General features: G+C 38.2%; 1 protein-coding gene and 1 long non-coding RNA gene across 4 annotated transcripts in view; one reads left to right on the top strand and one right to left on the bottom strand.

Moving 5' to 3' along the window:
• Window positions 1-25,590, top strand: part of ARL15 (ADP ribosylation factor like GTPase 15) — a 243,710-nt gene that overhangs the window by 151,419 nt on the left and 66,701 nt on the right. Inside the window, exon 9 of one of the 3 annotated variants that reach the window (XM_032674809.1) lies at window positions 13,560-14,437. The exons of the other annotated variants lie outside the window; for them this stretch is intronic. Coding sequence (XP_032530700.1) covers window positions 13,560-13,778 — 219 coding nt within the window. The 3' untranslated portion in view covers window positions 13,779-14,437. Of the gene's footprint in view, window positions 1-13,559; window positions 14,438-25,590 lie in introns of those variants that run through there. 3 annotated transcript variants of the gene reach the window in all.
• On the bottom strand, window positions 496-24,021 carry LOC116780211. Its single transcript, XR_004354378.1, has 3 exons — window positions 23,986-24,021; window positions 18,202-18,289; window positions 496-736 (listed from the first exon to the last, which is right to left on the bottom strand). It is a non-coding gene; the product is annotated as an uncharacterized LOC116780211 (long non-coding RNA).

Genomic DNA, 25,590 nt, shown 5'->3' with positions numbered 1-25,590 from the left:
GCCTTTTTCTTAACTGGTGTCTTTTCTTCTTTTGAAGAAAGTAATGGCTTAAGTCTGACTGAAGAACAATCTTTTTTTGTATGTTCCTTATAAGAATTTACTTATGGTTCACAGATTTTACCCACCATCTATGTCTGCAGTCCTTTGGATTTAAAACAGCATATATCCCTCTGCAGACAACAGGAAACGCCAAATTAAAGACTTAATGACATACTGCTGAAAGAAGACAAAAGGTGACAAATTATAAAACAGCCAGCTAAACTTTTAAAAAAAAACACTGGAAAAAATCCCACATTCAAACAGCTTGAAAAGGATACGGATATTGTTACACTTGCAGACGTGTTAATAGAAATTAGACTGAATCATGCTGAATATAAACTTAAGCGTTTAAAAAGAACTAACATGTTTTGAAAAATAGTATTTTCCTAGAACAGTGAAAATGGACTTCTGAGTTATTTAAAAAAAGTGAATAATGTAATGTGGTTTTACCTTGTTTTTATTGGATGTCTAAACCACAGACTCCATTTTTGTAATTGTGAACCTAGTGAAAATGTGACTTCTACTCTTAAAACATTATTAACCTCTGTTGCTGATGAAAGTGCAGTTGTGTTAATTTTCCCTGCAGTTGTCCGTTGGCTGTGTTCTCCAGACTGGCAGTCTCTGGCTTGATTTACTATGGGTGGAACATCCTTTGATCTCCTGTTGAGTTGGAGATGGTGGAAAAGAAGCAAGATAACTGAAAAAGAGAAGGGAGGGAGAGCCATAGAGATGAAAAGCAAAGTTACAAACCTTTCCTCTCCTCCGATCCTAGAGGCCTTGATCCTCTAATTTATTTAATCATTTTAATGTTTACATCGTTTGATGGTAAATGTTTTATGTTTTAATATCCTTGATGCCATGAACTTAATTTTGGACCATAGCACTTAGTAACTTGAAAAGAAATGCTGCTTTTAGTAAGGTATCAGCAAGAATGTGAACAATTTTCAATTGATAGATTTGAGAATACTTGTGTTACATTTACATCACCTACTGCTCCCAGTTTACCTCAAGGATTTGTACTCAAAGGTTTACCTATTCAGTAGCTTGCTGATACAATCCTGAAATCAGATCAGAGGGAATCTGCCAATAGCTTCACAGTAAACAATCATCATGATAAGTCTCTGGTTCATCTTTTTTTTCACGTGCTCTGTGTTTTATATTCTTGCCACTGCGACTGCAAAACTTGAAATACACAGGACCCATTTGACTGATAAATGCTGTTGATGCCAAAGCATTGGGTTTTCTTGTTTGGTGGGGGGTTTTTTTTTGTTTGTTTTTGGTTTTGTTCTTGGGTCTTTTGGCGATTTGTTGCTGTTCTTTTTGTTTGGTTGGTTTGGTTGTGGGGTAGGTTTTTTTGTTTGGTATTTTTTTAGAATTTGGAAAAAAGGGGAGTGATTGCTTGGGGATTCCTAGTGGAATCCAACTGCATATTAAGAGAGAGAGAGAGAGCTCTTTATTCATGACTTCAGTTCTCATGAAAAGAAATGTTTAAATAGGAACATTTGCAGGCCTGTGTGAACTGTTCTAACTCTGTTTATGATGATAAATTCCATTGCTCACCTAATACTTCAACAAGCATCTTCATTCTCTGTGTATGCCTTTATGCTCAAAAGAAGCTTGATATATATATTATGTTTTTAATATATATCTAGATATATAAGACCCAGGCATCTGCTAGTATGCTGAGAATATTCTGACTAGCATTATCTCCTATTTAGAAATTGTCTGCATCCATCTGCTGTTTGTACTATTATGCATGCATTCTAAGTTCTGGGGCTGAGCCTCTGTTTCATATGTGCAATATCAATTGCAATGGGTACAAGTCAACAGCTGCACATCAGATAATGCAATAAAACAAAATTAACGAGTGTGTGTGTGTGTGTGTGTGTCAGATGAGCTGCTGTCATTGTGAATGTGCAGCACTAAGAAACACTGTGAGATGAGTGAAAGATAGAAGACCCACCAAGTCATATTTTGTCCGTGATAATGTGAGAAGCCAATTTAATTTCTTTGTTTTAAAGCTGAACTGAAACATTTACCCCACCTTTTCCCATATGGAAAAAGAGTTTACCATTGCAAAAGCACTCTGTTTTGACTTCTTCAGCAGTTAGAAACTTGACTGATTTTTAGTTGGGCTTGCCTTTATAAATTGCTCAAGTCCATTTGATGTTCGTCTTTTAATACATTGGTCTTCAAAATGTTTTTAAGCTGAAGCACTAACTAGTATTTTTAAAAAATATATAAACAGTCAAACTCAAATCATAGTAATTTCTTGATTGTCTGTGCTCTTGAGAGTATTATTCAGCCAAGTCTGAAGAACTGAACAGCCACACTGTATTTATGTCCATCGTAGGAGAAATACACATTCGTGAACTCTCTTGGGCTGCAACTGAGTTGTAATAGATGTCTGCACAGCATATCATGTAGAGGGGCCCCAATCTCTAGTGGGGTTTATAGATTCTACCATGATAAAAATAATAAAGGAGGATCTTCTTGAAAAGATAATGTAACCTCAGGGTGTTGCCTTTTTGTGCATGGATTTATATATATATATCTATCTGTATATATATACACACACACATATATATACATGCAGACACACTCAGCAATTCAGTTATTTGCAGTTCAGCCAAAATTTTTGTTTCAATACCTATAAAACCATTGATTCCTCAACTGAAATAGAGGAAATGTTAAAATTGATTAAAATACTCCTAATTTAATTTCCAAAAGGTGAAAAATAAAGATGAAGTATAGGAGTTAATTTTTTAAAAAATGGATTGTTTCCATTGTTCACATGATGGAAAATATTAATTCAGATGTTTTGTAGTGATTTGCAGTATGTGGTAGAACTGGAGCAGTGCTTGGAATATGATAATCTTGGAGAATAAATGAGTGATGACCAACAGTATCTAGCAAGTGAATTTTTAGTTTTAAAATGTAGCCACTCTCCTTTTATAGTTCTGCCAGAAAACAAAAACAAAGAAGCAAAAAAATCAGTAATCTCAGGTAGATCTGACACACTAGCTACAGCAAAAGAAGTTTCCTGATGGTAAAGACTACCTTCTGACAGCAACAAGGAAAGGGCCATTAATCCCGCAAGAGGGAGACAGTGAATGTGACTGAGTTCGAGAAGCTTGGTTGGCATGGAGTAATAGGATTAGGGCTGTTACTTCTTTAGGACTTTCCACCTTTCCATTTGTGGTTGGAGGAAGATGAGAGCCAGCTTTTGGCTCACCTGGGTTTTTCAGAAGCCTCTGGCTCCTAAAATTAAACTTCATGGGTGTGGAGAACATCTTTTTGTTACATTTAGATGCAAGCAAATAGAAATAGTTTGTAGGTTCTGCTGAAAACCAAATAATAGTTACACCCAAAGCTAATTTTGTATTAAAGCAAAGTACATACTTTCTGAGCAAGTTCAGGTATAATATGCCAATCGTACCAGCATAAAATTAGCTCTCTTTACAGCTATAGTTTCTCTTGATGCAAATATTATTTTAATCTTGGTTTAGACTTTGTGGAAAGTGCATGGTGGTTAGTCCTAAAAACTGTCCTGTGTTTATGGCCAGAAGCTGTCTACCCAGTGTGTTACAGCCACAACTTCAAAAGCCGGTTTGCAGGAACGGGAAACAGTGGTTTTACTCCTCCTGTGCCACTTCAGCCTTGGGTCTGAACTGCAGAGCTGCCAAAATTACAAGTAATCATGGTAGTGTGAATCAAGGGGTTTGTTTCTTTATTCCTGAGAATGCCAGCAATTCTAGAAATTATGCAAGACAGTCAATTAAATTTCCACAGGCTATCAAACTATCATCAAAGGGCATCAAGTTTTAGTAAGATATAGTCAGAATTCTGCAGAAAATCCCTACAGACATCGAAGGAATGGTGCTGTGAAGAACAGACCTGCCACTGGCAATACTCCAGCCCTGCAGATGTGAGGTGGAGGAGGTTCTGCAGGATTAGGGGAGTGGAGAATACTCTGCATTCAGCTTGAAAACTCTGCCCTGGTTTAGAATCCTAGGTTGCTTAATATGGGTAGAAGGTGGCAGAAACTAAGAATGTTTCATAAAACTGTTTAGGCAAAAAGTAAAAGCAAAAGATGAAAACAACAAAAGTTGAACTGTGTCTGTAGCAACTTAGAAAGCAATTTTAGTTCAGCCTACGTATAAAAGGGCTTTTCACTTCTTAAAAATGCCTAAATAAATAAATTTTTAAAAATCCATAATCTTAAAACTGGCCCCATGAAAACTGTCAAACTGTGATTTGAATGAGTGATTTTAATGATTGGTTTGCCGTGTATTTTTGATGTCATTGAAACACAACTCTCTTGTGGTGCACTGGACATTTTAAAGTGGTTTATCACTGTTATCTTGGCTACCACCGCTATTCTGCATTGAGCCAGTGTGAGTCTTCACCACTTCACTGAAATTTTGTAACCACTGAAATGTAATATAACACACCCGTAGCTTGTCCTGTGCACTTCTAGAAATGGATAACCCAGTTCCTCACTGCCTTGTCTTATTTTTCTAGGGACATGGGGTGGTTTTGTGTTGGTTTTGGGGTTTTTTGTTTGAGTCCCCCCCACCTTGGTGTTGGCCCTGGGGCACACTAAGAAAGCAAAGTAAAAATCAAAGCAAACAACTCCTCCCTTCATAAAAAACCCCTGCACCCATATTTTTTAATTAGAAAAAAATTATTTTAAATTTAAGAACTGTATTGTTTTATAATTAGAATGCACTTATCTGGCTTTTCACCAGATTGCTTGCTCTGCAGTATGACACTTACTGCCTCTACTTACAGTGCCTTTTCCTTGTGATAGCCTGCTCATAGGAATGTTCCACTTAGCTACCCTTCTTCTGGAAGTTCATACCCTGCTCTCTGACTGCTGCTTCTTGAAATTTGCCAGTTACACAGTTAGAGACATGAAGTAGCCATTTGTTACTTGGCTAGTGTCTCCTTCCTCTCTTTCCTCCCAGATGAGATGTTTTCCTCTTGTGTTTTCACCCTTAATATGTTTGTGTAGCACTTATCAAAACAGACCCAAACAATGTAATGGGTGTTATGTGTCAATGATAATCAAAGCCAGGGTGTTTAAACTGCTTTGCAAAAGTTTGGGTTTCTTCAGTATTCTGAGGTGTGTTTGGAAACAATTAGGTCTGTTTTTTTGCAGAGTAGGAACAGTTTTTGTTAGTCCACACTGAAAAATTCCAACGAAGGCAAGTTTTCTGTTGAGTGGTTTAAATAGTTCTGGGAAATGACAATCTAGATTAATTTTTCTACTTTTGAACTTTGCTGTGAAATCATCTGAAAGATACTGTTACCGAAACATGATTAAATATCTAGTGTAATAGTCCTCAGACAATGCTGAGTTTAATAGCCAGGTTTGTATTATTGTCATGTCTCTACCAGGACAGAGGTTTCAGTCGGGGTTGGCGGGGAGGGGGAGTGGAGGGGAAGGGGGGGGGAAGTGTTGTCATATGTAGTATGTATGTTTTGCTGAAACCATTTGCAAATAACTGCATCTGTTAGCTATTGGTGTCCTTGCTTAATAGGCAAGTTTAAAATAACTGCTTATACTTATGTGCTTCTGATTCTTTCTTTTGCAAAACAGATGAACCTCTGTATTCCAAGAATTGTTCCAAATCATATTTTCTGGCAGTGTTCTTACCTTTAACCATCGTATGAATTAAAATATGCTTTCCAGCTCTTGCCTAAGTTGTCAGAAAAAAAGTCTCTATAGAATTGACATGCATACAGTTTTTGCAATCTTTTTTTTTATTTTTTTTTGAGCAATGTTAAATTTACTTGAGCAATATCTCTTGTTTTGACTAGTGGAAGATCTAAAAATACACTACTGTATTGACTGAACTAATTACATTTCAGTTCTAGCCACTACCATCTGGATCTCTCTCTTTCTGGTTACATTTTCATTGCACAGATTGCACGAGTGATTAGTACCATGAGCGGGTTGTCCAAATTTTGTTCTGGGTGTTAGCAGAAGCTCTGCAGAGCTGCATACAAGTTGCTGTGCCCTTTGTCTTCTTCTCTGAATACTGTGTTTCAGTCAGGGAGTTCCCAGGTCAGCAGGGATGTGGAGAAAGTGAGGAGGGTTCAGTGGCAAGCTGACAGGGTAGCCAGGACCCACCTTCTTAGCAAGAGAGGCTTGCAAGGAAGCTGGGCTTCTCCAGTTTGGCAAAGAGAATGCTAAAACGCAACCAGAATAGTTGCTTACTTGAGATGCAGTTAGAAAGACAGTGAAATCAAACTCTTCTTGGTAGAGCCAGGTGACATAAGGAGTAATAGCTAGAAGTTGTGGCTTGGGTGGCTCCATCTTAACATTGGGAAGGAATCTTCCATGGGAGAGCATGGCTGCACTTGGACGGAGGAATTATGGAATCTCTCTTTAGAATTTTCAAGACTCACGGAGATAAAGCCACAGCTGACCTGCCAGGCTACAATGTTATTCCAGGCTCTTCCCTGAAGTCACACTGAGTGAACTGCAGAGATCCTGTTTCCCTTTACTGGGGTTCCCTGATGCCCATGAGCAGAACCTGGGTGGGCTTCTCTGTTCTTTCTTCTGTTCCTAAGGTCATTTGCACATAGTCTTTTCTGTCTCATTCTTGTAACACAGAGCTTTTTACTCTTAGCAGAATGTCTCAGGTGATAGCTTGTTGATAAACCACTGAAACTAGAGAGAAAATGGGATGGCATGACTATTCCCATCCATGAAAAGCAAAGTCTTTTATTTACACGCCTAATAAGGAGTGAGCTAGTATTGCTTCTGAAAAATGTATAGGAAGTTTTCAAAACATAGGAGGGTTTAAATTGTAGCAGCCCAAGTCACATGATTTATTGTAGAAAGTGTTCAAAAAGCAGTGATCCAAGGTCATGCAGACCACCAGTATTAGCAAAAATTATGACTTTCTTTTACTTGAACCCACAATAATTTAAGAACAAGCGCATTTTGGGGGAGTCTGTCAACAATAAATAAGGTATGAAGCAGTGATGATCAACTGTGAGCTACGTACTGCAGTGAGGTATGAAAAATTCTCAAATAATTCCAGTGATGCATGGGTTGAAAAGGTCAATGGAGATAGTTTAGATTACGTACTGGATTTTTAAAAAATCTTCTTTTTTTTTCCCATTTTTTTTCCTCAGTCCTCTCCTTGGTTGCTTTTTACTCATTTCCAAACTGCAAATTTCATTCCCAATAGTTGTACTAACACTGCTATTGGACCTGGACTGTAGAGATATCTTTGCGGTAAACAGAACCACTGAAATTTTGCATCTTTTGATGTACCCTTCTGTCTTTTCAGAGTTGTTTGTTTTAGGGTGTCTCCGTGGTCCATTTTACCATGTAGCTACACTGTGCTGTAACATGGGAAGGGTGGAAACTTCTTCCAGTCATTCTGTGGCAGAACCTGGCAAGTGGGATACTCCCCAAGAAGAGAAAACTGCTTCCACACTGCTAACTTTCTATCCTGTTATACAGCCCAAATGTTTGTCAGTCAATGCTACATTAACATCTAATACCATTTTCTCCTCCAATTATTTTCCTTGTGTTTACAAAGAAAGGCTAAAACAGTTTTTTTTATAGGTCTGTTTTCTCTGTTTAGCCATTGGGCCAAAGCAGCTTCTCTTTAAGAGGGATCAGAAAACAGTTTGTCAGTGATAGCATGAGGTTTATGACCTGCTCCATGGGGCATAATTAAACATGGAATTCAGCCCCTTCTTGCAGAATAACTTTGACACATCTGGTTTAAACAGTTTTAGTGCAGTGAGGAGATAACTAGAAGTTTCTTCGCATGGTAGATTAGTTTCAGATGAGGTATAGGATCCCCTCAAATTCAGGTTCACGTAAAAGGTACACCAGTTGGACAGCCACCCAAGAAAAGTACATATTCATCCACTGAATATGTTAAAGGTAGGCCTGCAGTGCAATAAAATAAGAAAGAAAAAACAAATGTCTTGTCACAGTCCCAGAAGGAAATGTAGGGTAATTGCCCAGAAAAGGAGAAGGACCAGTGCTGAATTCTTTTACAAAATCCCTATTCTTTCCTTGCTTTCTTTGCCAGAGCACCTCTGATCCAGTTTTGTTCTGTATTCCCCTTCAGTATGTTCATGTTTTTACAGATATAGCACGTTTTATGGCACCCACTAAAGTTATCTGCTGTGAAATTTAATTATTTAAATACTTTGTCCTTTTGTTACCCTTTTCTAATATATTGCCAATACATATTGCTTTCTCATCAGATACTGATAGTCCCTTTAGTAGACTTTAATATTCTGTAAAATAGTGATGAACACACAATATGTCTTATAGGTAGTCAAGTACGAAGTAGTTGTTTCAGCACTTTGCTCTCAAATAGAAAAATAGAGTTTGTGACTGCTTAATATTCACAAGGCTATCCCAGTGTTTAAGGCATGTTGCTGGTAGATAGGTCTCTGAACATTTAGACATAGTATTGCTGCATACATTTTAGGAAAATATTTTTACTCATTTTGAGCGATAGTTAAGATATGGGGGAGAGGTTTAGTAATATATGTGTGCATTAAGGGAGTATTGTGAAGGCCTTGTGATGTCTTAACAAGAACTTTTATTTGTGTTTAAAGGTAGGAGACCTACTCTGAATGGCTGGAAGTTATTCAGTCTCTTGTAAATAAAGGATAGCCCATCATCAGGAAGATTAATTTTTATGTAAATTATTTCTAGTTCATATTTTACTGGTTAAGCAATCTTCGGTTGTATGTTTTGTCAAAGAAGACTGGTCGAGAGTCTGAGAAATATGATATTTAGGTGGCCTGTTGTAAAAATCTGCGAAGTAGCTCAAGAAATGTCTCTCTGCACAGAGTGCAGAAATGTAGTAGTTCTTGACGAATCTTTGTGAGGAAATTGGTATAAAATACTTTGAACTAATTAAGTGTGCTATCAAGATACTTTGTTCTGCTGCCTCTGTGGAGGTAGGGTATGGAGATCTGTGCAACAGCAAAGGCACAATGGTTATTGATATTTTAGAAACCACGGAAGTGCCTTGAAATGGTCACATAGGAATTAGGGCTTCTTCCTCCTCAGAATGTGATGGGATCAATAGCCAAACTGAAGTGCATCTACACCAATGCACACAACATGGGCGACAAACAGGAGCATCTGGAAGCCTTTGCACAGCACAGAAATCATGGCATAGTTGCCATCATGGAAACATGGTGGGAAGACTCTCACAACTGGAATACTGTAGTAAGAGGGCTATAAACCCTTCAGAAGGGATTGGCAAGGAAGGAGAGGCAGTGGGGTAGCCCTCTATGTTAGGGAGTATTTTAAATGTCTAGAGTTCAGTGATGGTGGCAATAGGGTTGAGTGTTTATGGGTAAGGATCGGGGGAAGGCTAACAAAGCAGACACCATGGTGGGAGTCTTCATCCTGCCCAACCAGGATGAAGAGGCAGATGAAATATTCTGTAAGCAGCTGGGAGAAGTCTCAGAATCTGGCCCTTATTATTGTGGAGAACTTTCACTTACCATATATCTGCTGGATATTCAATACAGTGGAGAGGAAACAGCGTAGGAGGTTCCTGGAGTGTGTGGAAGAGAACTTCACACAAGTTGGTGTTTGAGCCCCTGAGGGAAGATGCCCCGCAGGACCTGCTGTTTTTGAACAGAGAAGGACTCTGGTGGATGGTGACATGGTCACAGGCCATCTTGGGTGCGGTGATCATGTAATTGAAGAGTTTTTGATTCTCAGACATTTGAGGATGGGGGGTTCAGCAGAACTGCCACCCTGGGCTTCCAGAGGACAGTTTTGGACCTGTCTTAGGGGCCTAGTTGACAGAGTCCTTTGGGAAACAATCCTGAAGGGCAAAGAAGTCCAGGAAGACTGGGCATTGTTCAAGGAGGAAATCTTAAAGATACAGGAGCAGGCCATCCCCATGTGCCAAAAGAAGAGCCAGCAGGGAAGAAGAACAGACTGGCTGAACAGAGAGCTTGGGCTGAAACTTGGGGAAAAAGAGTTTATGACCTTTGGAAGATGGAGCAGAAAACTGAGGAATCCTACAAGGATGTTGTAAGGTTATGCAGGGAGAAAATTAAAAAGGCCAAAGCCCAACCAGAACTTAATCTAGCTACTGACATAAAAGGCAATTAAAATGTTTCTATAAATACATTAGCAACAAAAAGAGGACTAAGGAGAATCTCCATCATTTACTGTATGCATGGTAACAAAGGGTGAGGAAAAGGCTGAGGTACTTAATGCCTTCTTTGCCTCAGTCTTTAATAGGAAGACCAGCTGTTCAATCAAAACTATGAGACCAGATGGGATCCACCCAAGAAAGCTAGGGGAGCTGGTGGAAATGCTCACCAAACCACTTTGCATCATTTACCAGCAGTTCTGGTTAATCTGCTAAACGAGACAACCTCCCCAGAAGCTGGTAAATGTGGTGCCGATCTACAAGAAGGGCCAGAAGGAGGATGCAGGCCTGTCAGCCTGACCTCAGTACTGGGGAGATCATGGAGCAGATCCTTTTGAGTGCCATCCCATGGCACATACAGGACAACTAGGGATCAGGCCCAGCCAGCAGGGTTTAGGAAAGGCAGGTCCTGCCTGACCAACCTGATCTCCTTTTATGATCAGGTGACCTGCCTAGTGGATTAGGGAAAGCCTGTGGATCCTGTCTACCTGCACTTCATTAAAGCCTTTCACATAGTTTCCCATGACATTCTTCTGGAGAAACTGGCTGCTCATGGTTTGGATGGTTGCACTATCTGCTGGGTAAAAAACTATCTGGATGGCTGGGCCCAGAAAGTAGTTGTATTACATCCAGTTGGTTACAGCCAGTTAGTTACTAGCGGTGTTCCCCAGGGCTCAGCATCGGGGCTAGTCCTGTTTAACTTCTTTATCAATGGTCTGGACAAGGGAATTGGATGTGCACTTGCAAGTCAGTTTGCAGAGGACACAAAGCTGGGCGGGACCGCTGATCTGCTGGAAAGTTAGAAGGCTCTGTGGAGTGGTGTAGACAGTCTGGATCAAGGGCTGAGGGCAATGGTCTGATGTTTCATAAGGCCAAGTGCCAGGTCCTGCACTTCAGTCACAACAACCTCAGGCAGCATTACAGGCTTGGTACAGAGTGTCTGGAAAGCCACTGGAGATAGTGGTTGACAGCTGCTGAACATGAGCCTGCAGTATGCCCAGGTGGCCAAGAAGGCCAATGGCATCCTGGCTTGGATCAGCCACAGTGTAGCCAGAAGAACCATGGAAGTGATTGTCCCTCTGTACTGAGCATTGGTGAGGCTGCACTTTGAATCCTGTGTCTGCTTCTGGGCCCCTCATGACAAGAAAGACATGGAGGTGCTGGAGCAAGTCCAGAGAAGGCCGATGGAGCTGAGGAAGGGTCTGGAACACAAGTCTGATAAGGAATGGCTGAGGAAGGTGGTTTAACGTGAAGCAAATGAGGCTTAGGGGTGACCCCACTCTCCACAACTACTTGAAAGGATGAAGTGTAATGTGGAAGTTGACCTATTCTCCCAGGCAACTAGTGACAGGATGACAGGAAATGCCCTCAAGTTGTGCCAAGGGGAGGTTTAGATTGGATATTAGGAAAAGTTTCTTCACTGAAGTGAAGAAATTGTCAAGCACCAGAAAAGTGGTCCAGAGTGGTGGACTTGACAGCAAGTGGTTGGACGGGTTAGTGGTTGGACTCAATGCTCCTAAAGGTCTTTTCCAACCTAAATAATTTTGTAATTTTTAAATTTAGTTGAGTGTGTGCACAGTTTAAGTCAGTGTAGGTGGTCTCAGTAAAGCCATTTCAGATGCGGGAAAAGGGTAGTGTTTTCATTTCCTTGTGCTGTATGTAGAGTACCATGGTTCAAGTTAAACTATTTCCTAAAGAATTGGAACACGAGGAAGTTAGTTATTAGCAAATTAATTCAACCAGCCTCCTGTTGTAAATCTTTTACTCTCTAGAGAGGATACATTTTGTTAAAATAAAATAATAAAAAAAAAAGTAAAATAGAGAAGTAAAGTAGAAATGTGGAAATGGGTTGTTCTATTATGTAATTAAGTAACTGACTTCTTTTTATGATAATACATTTGGGTGGTCTGTTCTTGAAACATTTGATTTGTTAGGAAACATTACCATTTCCGCAAGTAATCTCTAAGTCCTAAATATTTTGAAAACAAATTTGCGTTGCAGTATTTCATCAGTGCATTACTCATCAGTTAAACTCTCTAAACTGCTGTCACTTGGCATTGGAGAGGGCTTCCAGGTTTTTTTCTATCAGCAAAAACTTCTGTAAATTATAATGTTGCTTGGCAGGGTGTAAAGAAAAAACACTAGAAAACCAGATGATTTAAGAAAATAAATGGGAAGACTTGAATCTCATTTTGCTTTTCCTTGGAAAAAGAAGTCTCTCTAGTTTATGAAACATAGAAAGTTTGAAACTGCCTTCAGCCACAATGTTTGTTTAGGTGTGGTGACCCTTTTGTATCCCTGTTGTAGTTTCCTCTCAATCAGCACAATTCTGATTGTCCCCACTGGACACTGAGGAGATTTAGTGGCTTGCTTGCTGCAATGAACCTCAATGATTTTGAGGTTAGGCATGCTGCCACTGAGACTAGCATCATTTTAACTGCCAGTGGTAGTAAACTGCTGACTTTTTCAGATTAAAAAAAAAAGCAGTTTGAATATATTTAAATATTATGCTAATGTTCATAAAAACTAATAGGTCAAATAACATCACTGTAACCTAAGCAATCTGTCCAAAACTTGATTTTTGTGGAGTCAGCCTACTGTTAAGTTACACATTCTGTGCACAAATGTTTAAACTTCAGGTACCAGCAGGAAACAGCTAATGCACTAGATACTTCCTATAGTTTATAGTTGGTGAAGGCTCAATATTAAAGTGTTTCTGTGATGCAGTTGATGAAAGCAGTCTGTGATGATTTTTCCCAAGCTTGATTTGCAACACTTTCTTTGCTTTTCTAACTCTGTAAACATCTGTAGAATCAATTTTTGCAAAAGAAATATACTTATGGAAACCCAACTGGCCTTTTTAAAAAATACTAAGAGAAGCAAAAATAAAACCAGAATCAAATTATATTTATTTGCTTATAGTTTTTAAATATCAGCATTCTTAGTTTATTTTCCATATGGTTCCACTGCTATTAAGTTACAGGTTTGGTTATAAAACAAAAATCATGATTAGAATTGAAGTAATCTGATGCTTGAGTTATTAGGAAATTTAGGACACTGTTACATTTCCTTCTTTGAGACATTCAGGAATCATTATGCTATCATCCCTTTATTCCAAACAAGAGTGAAAGCGGGATGTGAAACGAGAGCCCTTTGCTTCCCTCACTTTTAATCTGTGCATACTGCTACAAGCAACAGCTAAGCTGCGTGGTGTGGGTAGTTAAATGCTGTGTCTGTGTCCTCAAAATGGGGATATAGTCCCTCACACATGATGCCTGAGCTCAGGCAGTAGATAAGACCTGACAAGAGCATTTAGAAAGCTATGATTATACATTTTGTTCACAGGTGGGAACTCTGCTCAAGAGAAGAGTGTCTCTGGGGAAAGAGCAAACCCCTCTCCTGCTGTGGCTCAGAGGCATGCTGATGCCTCTTGCTAATGCTCAAGTTTCTGCTGACTGTCTAGACAGTTTCCATTTGGTAACTCTGCTTTTGTTTCTTATGATGCACTGTGTCTGCAAAGACCATGCTCATCTTCGACAAGAACATTCTCTGTGGCTTGATTAAGTCAAAGTGATCAAAAACTGTAGAGGCAGGTTTTCCCTATAAGGTTTGTCTCGAGTCTGTAATCATATGCCTTCATCAAGTTGTTCATAATCCTTGAAGTTAGAGGAATAAAGGTTTTGATTTAAATAGGAAGATCAGACAGTGCACAGCTCCTAATATTCGTAATAATTTTGCCTGTTCTGAGGAGAAAAAATGCCAGTGCTGGGAGCTTGGTAACTCTTTAACTCTATTATTTCTCAAGCCAGTACAACTTGAGTGTGTGCACTGTGCATTTACTGTTGTAGATCCTTGTTGAAGATAACTATTTAAAAAAAAAAAAGAAATGTTGACAGTAAAACAACCCCCCCCTCTAAAAACTCCCTCACAATATGAATGATTCTTGACTGATATCTCTGGAAGCTGGCAATAAAGTAAATACCAGCAGTTCAAGAAATTATAACTCTTGGAGATAGGAGCAAATGGAGAAATATTGGTCCTTTGTGAAACAAAGGTTATGCTTTAACCACTGCAGACTCTTGACTTCATTTTTCTAAAATCCTGGACTCAAAGGTCTCCAGATATGGATGCTTATTATAACTTCCTTTATAAATGATACTATTAATTTGCCTTTAAAAATTAAATTTTTGACAATAGCAGATAGATCTTCATAGCTCCCTGGTACCAAGAAAAGATAGTGAGTTTGTTGTAGCGAGAAAGGGCCATCCATGTTACTGTCTTCAACTTAAAAATATAATTACAACAATCAAAATGAAAATGGAGCCAAGTCAGGTTTTGTGTGGACCAGGCATAACCTGTTTTAGAAATTACCCCACAAAACACTGATTACTGGCCCTGAACTGCAGTGACATATCCAGCGGTGCAAATGCCCCTCTTTATTTCTGGAGCAAAGTAAAATTTACTGGTGCAACCTACTGATGAAGACTAACCTTTTCTTTGAGCTGACATAAGCTGGAGCTTATGCAATTAACTACTCTATCTTGCTCAAATGAATGTATAATGACAGTAGAAACATCTTCAGCACAGTAACTTACATACAACTACAACTGTTAAGCAAGAAGATATCTCATTTCCCTTGTTCCATTTATATCTGAGGTTTGAAAAAGGAAGGCATTTTTACCTAAATCGAGTGCTGTGAAGGAGTTCGAGAGGCCATATTCAAGCATTATAACCTTACATCCTTAAAATGTTTTGTTATTCTTCCTATGATATCTTGAATCTAGATAAAATAGTATAATTTATAGAAGTCTAAGTTCCCTGGTCCTGTTTTGGATCATTAATAATGATTTATTTTTTTTAAATTCTAAAATATACATTATTAACATTTTTAGTGTATTTTAATATCATCTGTTTTAATCATACATCATGTAATTACGTATGAAATTCTTCAAATACATATTTTCTTCTTGATGTGCACTACAGTTTGCTGTGATTATATAACTAAGATCATTTTAGAAACTTAATGCATTTTCTCTTACAATAGAGTTGCATAGAAATATTTATATTTGGATCAGATCATTTTTATATGCCATACAAATGTGTAAATATGAGTAGATGTGGAACAACATTGTGTCCCGTGTCTTTTAACTGTATGGGCAGTATTGCTTCCTAAGCAGATGATGACAAGGTTTTGCCACATGCTGCGCTGGAGCAGTGATCACTTTGGTGACCTGAACATGTAAAATAATGCAAGACTACTACATGAAGTTCAATCTCTCGTATTCACTCAGCTCTTATGTGGCTCTATCAAAGTCTCTTCAAGTGCTTGATTGAGGACAACAGCCCTCCAACTGAACTGTGCTCAGCCTGTGGGTGTGTGAGTACTGTGGGGGTATCTGCCAGAGGGAGGGTCTGCAGAGATGTTCTTGGGGAGAGAGGGTTCACTAGTGACCAGAAATATATTGAAACTGCAATGCCATGCTCTCCCTCCCTCTTACCACTTTTCAAAGTCAAATTGTGAATACAGAGGGGTAAACTGGGCCTTGTGTCCTTAGACCAGAATGGCGTCATGTCTACAAGCTCACTGACATACTGTTCAGAAATTGGTTTGCGTTGTGCATTGTGTGGCACCTGCACCTGCGTTTTCAATGAGAGGGACATATCCAGTGGATGAGTAGTAATGCGTATGCTCAATGCAGGAAAACAAAATGTGGTTTCAGACAAAACTTGTTAGCTTAGTTTCATCTTAGCTAATGGGAGTAAGCATCATTCTGTGACCTGCTTCTCATTTTCAGGGACAGACTGCTCTGAAGGCTTTGTCAGGTAGCTCAGTGGGTGTTTGCCTTTATTGTTCAAAAAACTGGAAAAATTAGTTTTATTTGGGGGAAATATGTTCTGATCAATTATAAAACTCCCAGCTGTGGACTAGTGCCTGGATACTGTTGAACACCATATATGAAACAGCACTGTACCTCTCTTAAGGACCTTTTGTATACCAAGGCATGTAGCGAAGGTTTAAGCAGACATGTAAGTAAATCCCTCCCATAAAAAGATATTGTGTTATATTGTATATGACCTGTAGCCCAAGACAATTTTATGAACTGCTTATCCAGTGCCATCCCAACCCTACTCCGCTGTCTGGTACCAGTACTCATTATAAATCGTCAGTGTTTCTCTCTTTGTCCTAATCTTTTCCTGCTCTAGTTACATTCTATTTTATTCTAATCCTTAAATTAATTAAAAAAAATAAATTTTTTAAGGAGTCCTTTTTTTTTTTTACTGAGTGTTTACCCTGATTTTAAGGATAGTTAGGGTAAGAGAACTGCTGCAAGAACCATCTGTCTGGACTTAATAAATGGCCAGGAGGGTGTCTGTCTGGGTGATCTGCATTTAAATTGTGTCATCTTATCCTCATTATCTTTTTGTGTAATTGTCTGGCAATTTTTCTGAAGGATTCCTTTAGCATAAATCACAGTGTATGATTTCTGATACCTCATTTTTATCCATGTAGCTTAAACAAGAAATATATTAAATTTGGTCCTTAAAGTCCTCTTGGGTCATTCTTTTTTGTACCATTTTGATTTAAATCCCTTTCTCCCTCTCCTCTTTTTTTCATTCCTGGATTATTTGTTCGCTGGAAAGAGCTGATGCCTGAAACTTACAGGGGGTGTATGTTCCCCAGGCTTTCGAAGTGTATTAATGTGGTTTTTTTCTCATGTAATCTAATGATGGTGGCATTTTTAATCAGTTTTGAAGGACCATTCTGAAACAGCCTGTGAAATTTGAAAAATACTCCAAGAGGAGCTGTCTGACTAGGTCTGAGACACTCATTAACAAACATCCATAAATTCATAATTGCAGACTGGCTTCCTTGTTTACCATTTTTCTTTCATAAGGACAATGAGACATGACAGCTACTCCCAGGGGATTACTGCACTTATCGGCTGGTTGATGTCACTCTGCCTTTAGACCTGCATCGTGCAGAGCAACCAAGGGAATCACTGATCTCCCTCAAATGTGCTACCTGTCACATCTTATTGTCTTAAAACAGACCCATCTGATTGCTGAAATGGAGAAATATTTGTGTATGAGGGTTTAAGCACATCTTAAAAAGACTGCCTCCACTTCTGTAACAGACCCAAAATTGAGATAAAGTTTAAATTAAAGACATAGAAAAAACATTTTGGTTTTAAAGGTTTTGTTTGTGAATCTTCATTCCTTTATGTTGGTGCTGGAAAAAAAAGCACCGAACTGTGACTTTCAAGTAGATGCAGGTCTTCCACTCTAACAGAACTCTTCTTATTATATGTTTGTTACTCAGTTTCTACTGAAAATTAAAGTTCTGCTGTTCAACCAGTAATTTTTCAAGATGAAATGAAAACTCAGTTTAAGACTTTCTCAGATTTAACTTGTTTGTGGTCAGAATTTGGTCAGAATTTTGTAAACGCAATGACTTTTTTGACCTTTATATTAATTTGCTTTTTAACATTTATTATGATTATTAAATAAAGACTGGTTTTGTATTATAAATTCTTTGGTCTGATCTGGATGTCCCTAGATACTTTTCAGTTGGCTGCTGTGTTCTGGAACTGGACTGAATTTTAAACTGATGTTTGGATCTGCTCAACTGTACCGCTTAAACTCCAATTGTCATTTTTGGACTAAAAGAGCAAGCAGAATTTTTCCCCGAAGGTTTGGATATGTTCATCATTCAGCCTTAAAACTGTTAAGCTTGCAAACAGTTTGAACTTGATTATTCTTCTGCAGAACTGTGTCTTCCAAACAAAATTAATGGCAAAAATGCTTTTGAATTTTTCTGGGAACAGATTTGGGCTCTTACAATCTCCTTTCATGTACTCAGCTTTCTGAAATTGTCTCAGAATTTGTATTGCTCATGTATTTGCAATGATGCTTTGGTCTTTGGACCACATGGCTGGTTAGTCCACCAGTATGGCTCTACCAACAAAGAGCAGGTTTAGCTGCCCACCTGTGAGGATCCCAGCTGTGCCAGGAACCCCCAGTGCGGTGACAGAGACCATCCCTCAGCAGCCCATCTCAGGAGGTGTAGCTGAAGGCTTCCCTTAGCAGAAGAGGATCAAAATTTCTTGTGTTCAAAGCTGGCTTCGGCTTGATCAGTAATTTGATGAACACTCATTACTTCCCTGACTCAGAAAGAATGAGCATCCTGCTCTGGCAGGCTGAGATTTGTCAAGTTTCTTGCTCTGAGAATCATGAAATTGTATATTAATGACTCCGAATGCACTTGGTCTTGGTGCTGCTTGCCCTCTCCACATTACAGTCTCACTTGCTCTCTGTAGCTCCCATCAGCCTGGACACGTTTTTTTGGGAAGTGGTTTCTTTTCGTTGTCAGCTGCATTAGTGTGTGAGGCTGTGATACCTGTGCAGCTGGAGGAAGTGTGTGTGACCCCTAGGGCCCTGTATGTGGGCATCCTGCTGGGACATGGTTTCCCATACCAACCCCCAAGCACCCATCACATCCCTTCCCACCTTGTCATCAGTCAGGTGCACCATGCACATCCTTTCCCACAGAAGTTTGTCTGTCACTGACTCTGGTCAATCAGCTTCTTTGCAAGGTTTGCAAATTCTGCATTGATCCTTCCACAAGTACCTAGTATCCCCCTCCCAAATTTTAAATGCTGGATCACTGAAATAGAAATAAAAAAACCCAAACCTTATCACTGATACCAGAGGCAGTTACTTGGACTAGTTTCTGAATATTTACTTTTATTGCTAATTTATTAATCGGTAAATTATTAGTTAGTAGTTAAAGATGACACATCCTAGTTGTCTGTGTTCAACACCTCACAAATTTCAGGAAGACAGCAACCTTTGTCTGTGATATTGTAAGCCATTCCAGCTCCATTTTTAATTACATGAAGCTGGCTTCTAACATGAGAAGATGTAATTGTACAAAGACACAAAATATCTCCATAATTACCAGTTTTATGAAGTACTTGAAAATGGTGAGAGGGAGCATATTGCAAATCTCTAAAAATAAATAGTTTGTAAAGTCATAATCATTATAAAACAGATTTACTCGAGAAGACAGTATTACACATGTTAAGGGTAGTCTGTCACTTACAGTGTGTAGTACATATGTGAGTTGAAAAAACAAGCCAGTAAGAGCTGTATTAGTGATGAGTTTTATTTCTGTTCTGTCATTTCAGTGGACGTAAAATTGTGACAATTAGAAAGGAATTTATAATATTTTAAAAAAATTAATCCTGAAAACATTTTTTAAAGAAAGCCTAGATTTTAAAAACATGAACTTATTTGTATTTTGTGAAAACAAAATAGAAGAATCTCCTTCATCATTAAGTCATCTCCTATTTTGACCACCCCACCAATTCTGTTTTACTTTTTCTTTCATTATTTTTTAAACTTTAAATTCTATTGCTGACTGTATTGGAAAACTACTAAAATACTATCATTTTCCAGATAATGTTCGTAACTTTTTGGCATATGTTCCTTCTTTCAAACCCCTCAGGATAATCTGCAGCTCCACAAAAACATGAGTCAAATACATTACAAATTTCCCTTAGAGAATCAACATCTTTTCCAGCTGCTTGGATAGTCTGTCTAAAACCTGACCAGACCTCTCATCTCCTAGTATTGTTTTGGGGGCTTTTATTTTTTTGACTTTGATTTGTTCAATGTCATAATTTCTAAACTGAGCCAATAATTTCAGTCTCTTTGGTTTTCTTTACAATACTGAACAATAGAATGATCTGTTATCCAAAGAAAGTTGCATTGTTTTCCACTGTTTCTGTTCACTAACGCAAAATTTCTTACCCATGTCAATGAAACCCCTTTTAAAATCCTCCCGAGGCAGTTTCAAATATTATTTATGGATTATAGTATACCTCAACCATATTTCTAAATAGACTTCTTCTTGTTTTGGTGGATTTCAGATAGGTGCACAGAAATTATGAGGGCCACATAAAGCTCTTGGTAAATGTTCCATTTTAAATATGGTTCTGGCAACTGGGTAACTTGCTTTTGTTTAAAAAAAAAAAAAAGAAAGAAAAAAAAAAAAAGAAAGAGGAAAAATTATCCATTTGTAATCATTCCAGTTAATTCCTTGTGTATTTTGTCTGGCAAGGTAGTGTAAATCTAATTGTAATAGCGTTAAAAATTGGCAAATTACCTAGTAAACAGCCTAAGGTGGGAATTGGGCCTCAGAAGTTTTCCATCTCAATTAGCAGAAATAAGTTTAACCCCCAGCCTGTGCAACTGTGACCATTTGTTTTCTTCTAACCTTTAATAAACCTTCATTGACAATGGAAAAAGAGAATTGTGTTAAGAGACTCCAAAGTTGGACCAGTTAGTATCTGTGAACAGTAATATCTCTTACTCTACTTTTAATGTGTTGCTTGCAAGGGGAAGAAAGCAAAGGAAGTTATAACCATAGTAACACTATGTCCCAAATCTCACAATGTATTAGATCATACTTATAAAGTGCTATATTAAATACGATAGCTGGCGATCAGGAAAGTGTTTGTCACTTTTGTTGCCCAGGTGTCTCTCAATGGAGGCACTAATTGTGTGTTTTTATGCTCAGTGATGGATGTCAACTGCTAGCTCCTCATGAACATGGGGACTAACACAATTGTGGCTCTTTGATGTTATCGGCCACAAACTGGTCCGGCATTTTAACAAGCGGGGTGTCTTGCAGTTGTAGGACATGGTGCTGCTCTGCTGGCAGCCCTACTGAGGATCCCAGTCCTATGCCTGGCCCTACTGTGAAGACCTTGAGCTGTCCTGTTAGTGTTGGGTTGCTGCTGGTACATGCTTCTTCCCTGTCTCTGACTGCTGACCTTTTTCTGCAGCTGAGCAGGAGGAGCTTGTCCCACTGCCACAGCTCACTCTTCTTACTCTGCCTACCTCCCTACTCCAGAATTCCCTCACAGTGTCCCTGCTGCAAGTTAGCACCCATCACATAACTCATGTGGTTGCTCACTACCCCTATTCCATCCGTAGGTTTAACAAAATTTGCAGAAATAATTTAAAAAGTGTATTACTGATGTTGACACTAGCTCAGACCATTCTAACTGAACCAAATAAGCAAATAATTACTCAAGCAGTTATGCTAGTGTATTGTAGGAAGAGGAGAACTCTGACATGCCAGGGAAAGTTGCTGACAGGTGACGATGACAGCCACGTTAATGATTTGGTTATATATGGCACAGTCACTGCCCCACACATGGCACTGGGCTGCCTTCTGCAGCCCCCAGCACCACAGGGTGCTCGCCAGCTGGGGAGGGTTCTCTGTAGGTGCTGAATTCAACCACAGTTCACCATACTAGGAAGTTCAGCAGCTTTCAGTTTTTGTCCATTGTCTTTCAGAGGTGTTTAAAGAGTTGACACCTATGCTCAAATAAACTTAAAAAGAAAAAGACAAACCCAAAACTTCTACAGAAAAAAAAGACTGGCAAACTGTAATGAATCCTTTCCCTTGCCTTCCTTGTCTACACATAACACACTTGCTTTTGCATCTTTTTGACTCAGCAAAAGTTGGGAGTGAGTTTGAGAACTGCATAGGGGACACTCCGTAGTACCCATGCTCTCTGAGATGCACTATATCCCATAATTGAAATGTGCTATGAAATGTGTGTCTGTGTGTGTAGTTTGAGTTGGAGACATGAAAGCAAATGTAATTTTCCAAATGAAAAGCTGTTTTGGGGAGAACTTTTTGTATTGCTAGGGAGTCTGAGATGAACATGGTCAGTGGGCCTGAACAGAGTGAACATTAATACTTACCTTCTGCTAAAAACTGTAATGTGAAGGTATCCTCATGATACTCTTTGCATGTATGTAGAATTATGTGTGGATCTGATATAGTGGGTGTTGTGATTCTAAAATGAAGTATAGAATGAGTTTTGCATACAGTGAAAATTTGAACCTCCTTGTCAATCTAGGCTCCCCAAATTAGGCCAGTGACTACTCTGTGAATTTAGGAGGTCTAATAAAATTTTATTTAGTGCTATTCACGTGGGGATTAAGTCTTAATTATTATTTATGATATTCTTTAAAAATAGCCTTACCTTGATGGTGTTTCAAAGAAGTATGAAAATCCTTAGGACCAAATATCCTGCAGTGGGGAAACTGTTTGGTTAAGGTGAAGAAGTCATAGTATTGACCCGTTTGTAAGAAAGTGAATGCTTGCTATTTGATAAGACTTTGAACTAGAAAAAAATATTGTGGTAACTGTTTTATAGAATAGGTGTTCTCTGGCTCTTTGATCTGTGAAAGGCTATTTGATAGAGGCTTTAGCATTTGCAGCTCTGATTGTGAAAATGTTCCTGTTTTTTGAATCTAACTGATTTACTGAGCCATAAGGTAATATTAATATTTCTCATTATAAAGGCTGCATTTAGCTTCTGGCAGTATGCAGAAGTCATTATTGTCACATGTTTCTAGTTTCTGAAAATTAATGTTTTTAAGATAAACATGGAAAAAAACCACTCTGGACACTTCATTAACAGGAAAGTAGTTGAAGTTCTGCCATAAGCACTTATGAAAAACTGTATAATAGTGTTTGGCCCCACATAATTTCCTGGGGAATTCAGATCCTTGAATAAGTAATACTAGTTTTATAATATTCTATAACAGAGCATGTTTGTTATGTAAACATAGTTACTAAAGATACTAGAACAGATGTGTTTAATACTATAAATTGATCTTACTTGAGCATAAAAGTGACTGAAGTCCATTTGAATACTTTTTAATACAGCTAATGCTTATGCCAAAAGTGCAGAATTTATCTGAATCTTTGACCTTTATTAAGCCTTTTTGTCTTGAGTATACATTTCTGAACTGTGTTTCAAGTTGAAAGCTGCTTGCTTTAGAAAATCAGCCCATAAACTTTTCTTAACGTATAATTGAATCTAGTTTTCAGTGCAGAAGAACAATAATGCTAGGTGAGCACTGATCGAGATACTAAACACTTGAGTGGGTATGTTTCTTGTGTCATCTTTTAAGGAACCTGAATTCTCGCATTTTCACTATGTCATCCTCAGTTCTATGGAGCATTATGTGTGAGACACATTCTGAAAGAAATTGTTGGTATAATGGCACTTGGCACAAGGACCAGGCAAAAATGAAGCTATGAACACATTGTCAAACTTCCACCAAAATTGTTGCTGTTACCTTTAACTCTTGTTAATGAGGAATTGTCTCCTCTCCTGTTAGGAGAATGGTGATGCTGTCTAAGGTTCAATATAAGTCTCTGTTGTCCGCTACCCCCACAACTTCTTGTTTAAGCAATTGTAACTACTAGATAGTTCCTTATCTTTGTATCTGTATTTTGGAGATTCCTTATTGCTATTGTGGGGACCTGAGCTTGCCTATGTTTATGTAGGCACATTCTCTTGGTCAATGACTATTATCTTTGACCATAGCATCTGACTGATTTTAAAGATGAAACATAAATCTATGTTTCTAGTACAAACTCCTTTTGGTTCCTATGACCTACAGAGAAATGGATTAAAGATGAAACAATATCAAATATGTTTTAAATTATTATTAAAATCAAGATAAATCTGTGTTTTAGCACTCTTAAGATAATGCTTGTAACTATTATAAGAAAAGACTGTCAACTATTTGGTTAATGAGACTTTTTAATAGATTAATTAGGCAACTACAGAACGTTGCCTAACTGTGTCAGTCTGTGCTCTAAGTGTGCAGCTTCTGTACTATAGTAGCTGTAAACATGTTAATGGTAGATGTCTTTTTGGTTGAGTTGTTACACCTCCCGTATACTAGCTCTTCTTTCATCTCGACTGCCACATTTGGGTACAATGGTCAAGAAACTTGGATTGCTTTGGTCTTGCATAAACTTGAAAAAGTTCCTCAAATTATTATGTCAAAACAGTTCTTTCTTTGAAAAAGGAAAGAAACCTCTTGTTGCAACTGAAATATATTGTGTGAACCTGTTGGTTTTAATGGTACAGCTACAGGAAAGTCCAGTATTTTGCTTTATTTTATGTTGAAAAGATTGTTTTAGTGTTATTTGCAGTAAAGTAATACCAAAGATGAAGTAAAAGTATTCAAATAACAGTTGAAATATTGCACCTTGAAACCTAGAAACTCAAACTAGCAACTTTTTCCAATCAGTTGGGAAAGACAGTTTTGTAGCCAAGACTCCCACAATTTTTGACATAACTGCTATAAAATTTCTAAATATTGTAACCAAGTAAAAAAATTAGGAATTTCTATCTCCTGACCGTACTTTTTGATTTTCCTGCCATTGTACACTAAATAAGACATGATTTTTATGGACTAAAATATATTGATTAATAGATATAATTTGCTTTCTTCTCTGAACCCAAATATGACCAAAGATTTAATTGCAGGAGGTATGAAAGTCAAGCTCTCAGGTTCTGTACAGGAGCTCATAGCTATCAGTTGATCAGCTGAGGTCACAAAAGAACCATGTATTGCTTAAACTTTTTTTTTTTCTAGACAATCCTTTTTAACATAGTACTGGAAGGATAGTATGAGTTTCAAATGAGTTAATTTAAGAGAGTTGGGTTCTGGGGTACCAAACCAGTTATGAATTTCAGTGCTCCCTCTACTACCAGTATTTAAGTCTGAATTAGAAATTAATTCAGCCTTAGAAATGCCTTAATGCCTTTGAAAATCAAAGCAAGGTGGTTTTTTTCTTCAGATTTCCTACTCCCTGAAATAGGATTTTAGATTTTTGTCCCAGGGATGTGGTGTGAACTCCCATTAAAATATGTGATATTTCCTTCTTTATTATTGTCATGCCAAAAGTGAGGTTTTGCTTTAAAAAAAAAATCCTATGAGGAATTGATGTTGAATGTGTTTTATGAAAAAAACAAAGTTCGTGTGATGGTGCTTTCTACATGTGTATGCCTGCCTGTGTGCCCTACTAGCAATAACTTTTGACTCTTGTCCAACTTCAACATCTCTGAGCATTGTTCTGAAAAACAAGTTTACCTCGTACTAGATAATAAAGAATCAGTGCAGGACGCAAATCTGTGTCTTATAGAAAACCAAGTTGTACTCTTTTAGCTGCTTATGAAACCACTTGTTTCATATGTAACATATGGGTTTAATTTGTTTCTTTTCCAGGTTGTTCTTTTTCAGCTCATTCTTGCATGACTTTGTCTTGGTCCAGGCTGCATTGTTTTGGTGGGGAGCTGTGAGAAAACAGATTTAGTTCTCATACAGGTGTGCAAGCTAGGAGATCTGGCCCTGTTTTACATAGACTCTATATAACTTGCTATTACCAATTTCCCTGTATGATGTGGCTTGAAAAGGTGGACAATTGTCTGATGTCAGTGACCATATCACCTGTTCTTTGGTTCTTCTTATTTCAAAAAGATATTTG

This window comes from Chiroxiphia lanceolata, chromosome Z, assembly GCF_009829145.1.
Source record: "Chiroxiphia lanceolata isolate bChiLan1 chromosome Z, bChiLan1.pri, whole genome shotgun sequence".
Classification (NCBI taxonomy): Eukaryota; Metazoa; Chordata; class Aves; order Passeriformes; family Pipridae; genus Chiroxiphia; species Chiroxiphia lanceolata.
Note: the sequence above shows the minus strand (reverse complement) of the source record. Positions and strands in the feature narration are given on the sequence as shown.